Genomic DNA, 9,078 nt, shown 5'->3' on the forward strand with positions numbered 1-9,078 from the left:
ATATATATATATATATATATATATATATCCAAGTCCTAGACTGGTATCTAAAGTTCTTTCTAGAACATTCTTGGTTCTATGTTTCCTTCCAGTTCATACAGTCTTTTCTTTGTATTCTAACATTTATGTCCTAAAATTCCTTCTGACTTAAATTCTACTTCCTAGGTCCCTTCAGGCTCTAATGTCGATGACCTGCCTTTCTCTCCAGCACTGACATTCATTCATTCCGACTCTCCTTCCCAGGGTCACTGTGAGGACCAAATGAGCTAATGAATGCAGAAAACACTTTTAAAAGCAAAAGGAACCATATCATTTGGAAAGAAATCAACCCTTCCCCTACCATCAATGCATTTTTTTATAGGAAAGATCCCCCCATGTCTCATCTTATAACCTCACGAGATTACATTTTTGTAAGTTTAAGTGGAAATTTGGTTTGGAGGGGGAAAAATTCACATTCCATCCTTTCAAACCTGGCCAATCCCTGATCAGTCACAGGGGCTGCAGATCCCTGGAAATAATTCATTTGCTGGCTATGGCTTGGAATACAAAGAGGCAAACTCCTCATGGTAAGGAAAACCCTGGACAAACTCCTACTTTTGGCAGCTTTTGTCTGCAAAAGGATGGAACTAAATGCTTTGCAATAAGGCACTTAAAGGAGGAAATGATTCTCAAGACTCTAAGTGAACGTGGCAACATCCTTTCTCCTTCTCAGTCCCCCAAAGCAGGACTGACCCTGCCCCCATCCCTCCCTTCTCCGCATTCTCCTGGGTGCTTCTAGTTAAAATCCAGACTTAGGAAAGATGAATTAAACAAATGGCTGTAGACTTGGTGGGCTGGGGCCAGGGCTGTCCGTTTCGCACCCCAATCCTGCCCCCTTGTGGCGAGCTGGTCACAAACGCAGAGAATCTCAGAGAGGACGGGATTCCTTCTGCAATGAAGTGTGGGAGCTAAAGGCTAGAAAGGGCTTTAGAAGTCATCCCTAGGCCCACCTCCTTCATTCGACAGATGGACACCCCGAAGCCCCAAGAAACAGAACGGAGATATAGACTCAGACAGGACTTCCAGACCCGCACTGTCCCATCAGTCAGTGGTCATCCTGCCTGTAGCAATGGGAACTCACTCACTTGGGATGTAGCCCATTCCTTTGGGACAAGCTTTTGTTAGGAAACTAAACCCGCAGATATCTGGTCAAGGAGATGACTATAGAGTTAATATATTGACAGGGAAGGAAGGGAGGGAGGAAAGGAGGGAGGAAAGAAGTAAGAAAAGAAGGAAGAAGGGAAGAAAGGAAGGAGGGGTAAAGGAAAGGGATAAAGAGAGGGAGGAAGGGAGGGAGGAAGGAGGGAGGGAAAAGGGGAAAAGGAAGGAATGGAAGAAAGAAGGAAGGAAGGAATGAAGGAAGAAAGGAAAGAAGGAAGGAAGAAAGGAAAGAAGGAAGGAAGGAAGGAGGGAAGCATTTGGAAAGCTCCTACTATGCAGCATGCACTGTGTTAATCACTTTGCAAATATTATCTCATTTGATCTTCACAACAACCCTGAAAGGTAGGTGCTATTATTTTCCCATTTTACAGTTGAGGAAACTGAGGCAGCATTCTAATGATTTGCCATGGCTAACACATATAAGTAATTGTCTGAGGGCAGATTTGAAGGTCCTCCTGCCTCTTGGTCCAGAGCTCTTCCCCCTGTACCACCTTGCTGCTTCTGTGACATAGAGTGATTAGAAAATATAGAATTATCAAATCACAAAAGGGCCTTCAGAGTTAGGTAAGAATATACATTTATGATGGGGAGGGAACTTAGAACATGGAATGTAAAATACAGAAGAAACCTTAGAGCATTTGAATTTAGAATCATCTAGTGTAACCTCCTCCTTTGTACCTGCTTTCATGTCCAGTGCTGATGCTCCTGAATTTCCCCCTCCTTTCCATCGCCAGGGAACAGGACCCTTCTCCTTCTGTTAGACCCACCCTACCACCTTTCCCATTTTGAACTATAGATTCTGCACCCCAGGGTGTAGCGCACTGTTAAGCAGTGGCCAATTAAATCCACAAAGACACAAACCTAATCCCCACGTGGCAGATAAAACTCCAACCTGCCTGGTGTGTGTCTCCAAGTCCCTCAGCTTGAGGCAGGAGTGCCAAAGGTCAGTTCATCACAGCGGGCTTAACGCCAGCCAGGTTTGGGAGAGAGTAATTGAATTGAGTTTATTTAACACACATTCTTTAAGCTCCTACTATTTGCAGAGCTCTGTGCTGGGAGCTGGAGAAGATAGAAAGATAAATAAGACACTGTCTCCATGGAGGTGTCATCTAGCAGGGAAGCACTACACACAAATAACTATAATACAAAATAAAATTCAAAAGTTGGAAAGGACAGACATGTGAAGAAAGAAGGATTTTTTTTAACTTAAAGGGTTAGAGATGTAACTTTTTTAGGTGTTTGTTTAATTAGGTGTTTTGTGGGGGTGGGGTGGTTCCAAAATATATAATAAAACTAAATAATGTTTTTAATTGAAAAATAAATTATACATGAAAAAATTTTAAAGAAAAATATATTATACATAGAAAAAAGGATCAGAGTAGATTTCAAAGGGGAGTTCAATCAACAGGCATTTAATAAGCACCTACTATGTGCCAGACACTGTGCTAGGCACAGAATGATGAAAAGATAAAGGATGAAAGAACATTTACTCTGGAGGACCTTTTAAACTGAGCCTCAAAGAGTAGATAGGACTCTGCTAGATAAAGATTGGGAAGGGGAAGGAGTAAGACTTCAGAGGCTGGGGAAATGTCATGAACAAAGACACAGGCCCATCAAGGGAAGGATGAGATTATAGTTTGGCACGTGGAAGAAAGTAGTAACAGATAAGGCTGCAAATCAGCATTTATTAAATGTCTCCCTGCTATGTGCTAGGCAGTGTGCTAGGTGCTGGAGATATAAAAATGAAAGAATAAAAAAAAGGCCAGTCCCTAACATCAAGAAGCTTTTACATCCTATGCAAATACAAAACCATACCAAGAGTACACAGGACCATGAATACTAAGCTAAAAATAAGACACTTGGGGAAATTAGGTGACTCAGTGGATAGAAAGAAAATTCAAATTTGACCTCAGACACTTCTTAGCTGTGTGACCCTGGGCAAGTCACTTAACCCCAGTTGCCTAGCCCTTACCGTTCTTTCTGCCATTGAACCAATACTTATCGAGTCTAAGATGGAAGGTAAGGGTTTTATAAAAAATAAATAAATAAAAATAAGATGCCTCTTCCCTTTTCCATGCCTTTTCTCTAACTTTTAAGACTTTCCCCCCAGGGAATCATGGGCCATTATATCTCCTATTTATCCAAGGTCATACTATGGTTTGTCCTCGAACACACACCTGAATTCAGTGAGAACAGCTAAGATCTCTGTTACTATCTCGTCACTTAAATTTCAACTCCCTGAATGTCATTTTTCTGTTTCTAAACTTTCATAGCTAAAGACCATTCTCTTTGATAGGAAAAAAACAGATAGTCATGTCTTCTATCCATCATTCGTTATTGTCATCCTATCCATCTCAAGCCTGATCCTTTTTTAATCCTTGTTTAGTCCCCAGTATAGCCTACCAGGGCAGGGAGGTGGCATAGCAGGTAGAGTGGCAGGCCTGAAATCAAGAAGACTCCTCTTCCTGAGTTCAAATCCAGCCTTAGACCCTTACTAGCTATGTGACCCTGGGCAAGTCACTTTACCCTGTTTACGTAAGTTTCTTCATGTATACAATGAGCTAGAGAAGGAAATGGCAAACCAGGACAATATCTTTACTAACAAAACCCCAAATAAAGTCACAAAGAGTCAGACACAACTGAAATGACTGAACAACAACAAAACCAGAAGATTATTCAAATGGTTCAAACTCTCCGTCATTACCATATCATCATACATCTGTGGCAGCTTTTTGACATATTTCTGGAACTCATCACCCATTTCCTCCTCCTTCTGGTGAGACATCTGTCTGGTCAGACAGACTATGACTATCACATTGTTCTATTTCCCCTTCCACTAATGATGCTGATAATAAAAACAACAACACGATTTACACAGTATTTTTTTTTTGAAATTGGTAATGATTCTCGCTTAAATGACCTCTCAACCAGAGGCTTTTCACCCAGCAATAGGTTTCTCAACATACTACGCTATTCTATCACCCCATTTCATATGCCTTTCAAAGAAGGTCTATTCTCTACTCTCCTGATAATCCCTTATGGCATAGTTCTCAAAGGATATTCCAGTAATGTTAAGGAATGGCTGGTCCTGCCATCTAGCAAATCTTCATGTATAAGTCCTAGTTCATATTGTGTCTATAAATGAGTTTTTCAGTCATAGCAACTTTGGAAAGCTGTCTACCAAATGATAGAAGAATTAAGATCTGCATTAATGGGGGTGTCTGTGGATAGAGCACCATGCTTTGAGGTCCTGGGTTCAATTCTGACCTCAGATACTTCCTAGCTATATGACCCTGGGCAAGTCACTTAGTGCCCTATTGTCCAGTCCTTCCTGCTTTTCTGTCTCAGAATTGCTCCTAAGTCAGAAGGTAAAGGATTTTGGAAAATAAAAAAATAGAAGTTCCTCCAAAGTACCATATATTGATGTAAATATCTAAAACCACAGCAATGCTGATATAGCAAAGAGAGGAAGGGATGTAGCTGGCTGGACAGCAACATGGCTGGACAGCAACACTGCTAGCAAATTTGCTAGTTTTTGCAGACCACTTTACATTTATTATTTTATTAGATCCACACAACCACACTGGTAGGTCGGTACCATTGTTGTCCCCATTTTATAGATGAGAAAGCTAAGGCCAAAAGATTAAGTAAATTGCTCAGGGTTAAACAGCTATTAAGTGTCTATGGCTGGGCTGGAACTCAGGTATTCTGGACCAAGGCTTGGCACTCTATCTACTACCCCATGTTGCTGTTCAATACTTAAATAATTCTTACTATATGCTAGACACTCTGCATTTTACACTATTATCTCATTTGATTCTCATGCCAACCCTGGGAGGTAGATGCCATTATTATCCCCATTTTCCAGATGAGGAAACTGGGGCAAACAGAAGTTAAGTGACTTGTCCAGGACTCCACGGACAGTATGGCAGTCAAGCCTCAAACCCAGGTCAATCTGGACCACAGATGGATCTTATAGTCTCTTTTCCCCAGGGTGAATAGTCGGACCAAACTAGGGAGATGATATCAAGAGATGACTGGGAAGCACCAGACAGAACTGCATAAAAGTCCCCTGAATTTAACATATATTATGTACCTTCTCTGTGTAAGATCTGTGTTGGGGATTTGGTGGAAGATGATTATATAAAACGGAATTCAATAGAGACCCAACAAGCAAATCCAACAGAGATAGAAAGCCTCGTGAGATAGTGAGTGCTTCATCCCTGGAGAGATTCAAGAAAAGACTTACTGGCCACTTTTCAGGGCCATCGCTGAGGGAAGTCAGAGGTGGGGACAGATGGCCTCTGATGCCCATTTCCTCTCTGAAAAATGCTATGATTCTGTAATTCTAGGAATAGATAGTGAGCAGATAAACAGCACAATAATGTCTGATCTGATCTAGACTTGAGTTAAGGAAACCCATTGTGCAAATATAGAGTGGGAGAAGCATAGGTCAATGTTAGTTCTTGGGGGAAATTAAAAAACAACAACAACAAAAAACAATCTTGTTTTAGTAAATGGCAAGTTCAGTGTGAATCAACAGTGTGGCCAACTGTCGCTACCTCCCACCACCACCAAAAATGAAAACAATAGTATGGCAGACTGTGGCCACCCCCTTTCCAACAAAAACAAAACACAAAAATAAACGATGGTAATCTGAAGTTATGTTCAGAGCTGTGGAGTATGTAGAGGAGGAAAGGGTACAGTGCCGCTCTGCCTTCACCTCCAGCAGACCCTATGTATGGAGTATTTTAAGTTCTGCTGGGACATTTTAGTAAGACCACCAATAAGCTGCTGTACCATCTTGGGGTAACCACCCTTGGAGAAGTTGTTGTTGTTATCGTTCAGTCATTTGTTGTATCTGACTCATTGTGGCCCCATTTGGGGTTTTCTTGGCAAAAATGCTGGAGGGATTTTCCATTTCCTTCTCCAGCTCATTTTTTTTTTAATTTTAAACCCTTAACTTCTGTGTATTGACTTATAGGTGGAAGATTGGTAAGGGTAGGCAATGGGGGTCAAGTGACTTGCCCAGGGTCACACAGCTGGGAAGTGTCTGAGGCCAGATTTGAACCTAGGACCTCCTGTCTCTAGGCCTGGCTCTCAATCCACTGAGCTACCCAGCTGCCCCCACTTCTCCAGCTCATTTTACAGATGAGGAGACTGAAGCAACTGAGTTAAAGTGACTTGCCCAGGGTCATACAACATTAAGTATTTGAGGTCAGATTTGAACTCAGGAAGAGGAGTTTTCCTGACTCCTGGCCCAGCCCTCGCTGTCTAATCATATTGGGGAGGGGGCTATGAAATGCCATAAGGTGAGCAATTGAAAGAAGCCTTCTTTGATTCCTCCAGTTGTGAATACTCTCTTACTTCTCAATTTACTTCATATTGATTTCATTTTCTGTCTACTTGCTGTAGTCCCTTGGTAGAATAGAAGCTCATTAAGGACAGGCATTATCTCATTTTATCTTTGTATCTACACTACCTAGCACAGACGTAAGTGACAGATAAATATTTTTTTTAATTGAGTTCTTAGCTTGTAAAAGGGACAGCTTAGGAGGAGCAAAATAGTTGCCTTTAAATGAATATAAATATTTCATGGCTGTTCCATGAAAGGGAAGTAGGCGCTATTATTATCATCCTCATTTTACAGGAGAGAAAATTGAGGCAGACACGGGTCTAGAGATGTTCCCAGAGTCCCACAGCTAATAAGTATCTGAGGTTGGATTTGAACTTAGGTCTTCCTGACTCCAGGCCCAGCTCTCTAGCCACTGGGTCATGTTCTTTCAGAATGTATTTGAAAGAAGGTTCAGGCATCCTCAGCTCAGCCCAAGAAGGAAGAACTAGGAATGTATATGAAATTCTACAGGAGTGTAGAATTTCAGCCTCAATTTGAGGCAAAACTCCTCATTTTTCCTACTTCTAATTTTCTCAGAACTATTTAAAAAATGGAATGGATTGGGGTGGGAGGAGTGCATCTGGGTGGTTCAGTGGATTGAGAATCAGGCCCAGAGATGGGAGATGCTGGGTTCAAATCTGACCTCAGACACTTCCTAGCTGTGTGAACCCTTAATCTCCAGTTGCCTAGTCATTACCATTCTTCTGCCTTGAAACCAATACACAGTATTGATTCCAAGATGGAAGGTAAAGGTTTAAAAAAAATGGAATGGACTTCCTTGAAAGGTAGTAAGGTCACCATCCCCTGGAGATTAAGTAAAGCCTGACAGCCACTTACTGGAAATACTGGAAAAGGGATGTTTGTTCAGGCAGTGGTTGGACTAGATGGAGAGGTCAATTCCAATCTTGGGATTCTATGGTTCTATTCAGGTAATGGGCTCATTTCCTCTCTGCTTGGTGCATTATAATAGGCATACTGCCAGATGCACCCTATGAAAGTTCAAAAAAAAAGATTATCTTTTGTTCAACCATGGCCATGGGGCACAGATAGGAACAAGGTCTTTTGTCTTCCAAATTCTACACTCTGGTGGTTGTCTAGTTGGCAAAGAAGATGTGTCACTAATAATGTGTCACCAAAATCCACAGGCTGTCAGGATTGCAATGGATCTCAATGGCCATCCAGTCCAACCCATAACTAAAAACGTATGCCCTCCATGACATCCCCCCTTTTCCTGAATATGTCCCAAGGTCCGCTATTCTATTTGGAGGACTCATTCTATCTTTAGGAAGTTTTTATTTACATGGAGCATGAGTAAATCTAAACAAATTTAACAAATATAAACAGTTCTATCTACCTAAAACTGTCCCTAGGTGCCACCTAGCTACCCCAATTTGTTCCCAATTTAACCAATCCTCTTATGGCATAATCGTTAATCAATTTAGCATCCTTATTGCCCTCCAATGGATATTTACCATAATGGTGTGTCCTTAGTAAAAACTTAGTTTCTAGAACTGAACATGATACTCCAAATTTCTCCTGACCAGGAAAGACACATAACTCTCCTCTGTCCTGGACATTGAGCCAGTTACAATGCAACCTATGATTGCATTCATTTTTTGGGTGGCTGACTTATGCTGAAATTCTAGTCCACTAAAATTCCATTTGTCAATAAATATTTATTGATCATCTATTATGTACCAGTTGGAGAAGGCCATGGCATACCAGTACAGTATCTCTGCCAAGAAAACATCAAATGGGATCATGAAGAGTAAGACATGACCAAAATGAATGAACAACAATCAAGCACTGTGCTAAGCATTGGGGGTACAAAGAAAGACAAAGGAGTCAGGGATGGAGAGAGAGAGAGAGAGAGAGAGAGAGAGAGAGAGAGAGAGAGAGAGAGAGAGAGAGAGAGAGATCTAACTGCCAACATCCCAGAAGGGAGTGGAAGCAAAGATATCATACACTGAACTTTTATCAGGTGTTGACACCTTAATGTGGATGAAGGATCTCAGAGCAAATAACAAGTGTCTTTGTTTTTAAGGAAAATGGAGGGGAAACTGGACCACACTAGAAGTTTGTAAAAGGAGACATTTTTCTCTTCTCTGGTGAAAGTGACCAACCCCATATCTTCATATCACTTTGCCCAGAACTCTTCTTTGTACTCATATCAGTGTTATTTGTGTATTCATTTTCCCCATCATACTGCTGCCTCAAGTTCCTCATTTTACCAGTATAAAAACTGAGTCCCAGTCAACTTTAAGCAACTAGTATTTTGGAAAGAACATTGATGGAGCAGCTAGGTGGCTCAGTGGATAGAGTATCAGTCCTGGAGTTGAGAGGACCTGTGTTCAAATCTGGCCTCAGATACTTCTTTGATGTGCAACTGTGGGCAAGTCACTTAACCATGATTGTGTGGCTTTTGCCATTCTTTTGTCTTAGAATTGATACCAAGACAGAAAGTAAGGGAGGGAGGGAGGGAG

At 41.4% G+C, this 9,078-nt stretch overlaps 1 protein-coding gene across 1 annotated transcript in view; it reads left to right on the forward strand.

Annotated features, from left to right (window-relative positions):
- Nucleotides 1–1,005: 1,005 nt before the first annotated feature.
- CCN4 (cellular communication network factor 4) overlaps nt 1,006–9,078 on the forward strand; it is a 30,972-nt gene continuing 22,899 nt past the window's right edge. Inside the window, exon 1 of the mRNA XM_044684397.1 lies at nt 1,006–1,083. Coding sequence (XP_044540332.1) covers nt 1,006–1,083 — 78 coding nt within the window. The remainder of the gene's footprint in view (nt 1,084–9,078) is intronic.

The sequence above is a fragment of the Gracilinanus agilis genome, chromosome 1 (genome assembly GCF_016433145.1).
Source record: "Gracilinanus agilis isolate LMUSP501 chromosome 1, AgileGrace, whole genome shotgun sequence".
Lineage (NCBI taxonomy): Eukaryota > Metazoa > Chordata > Mammalia > Didelphimorphia > Didelphidae > Gracilinanus > Gracilinanus agilis.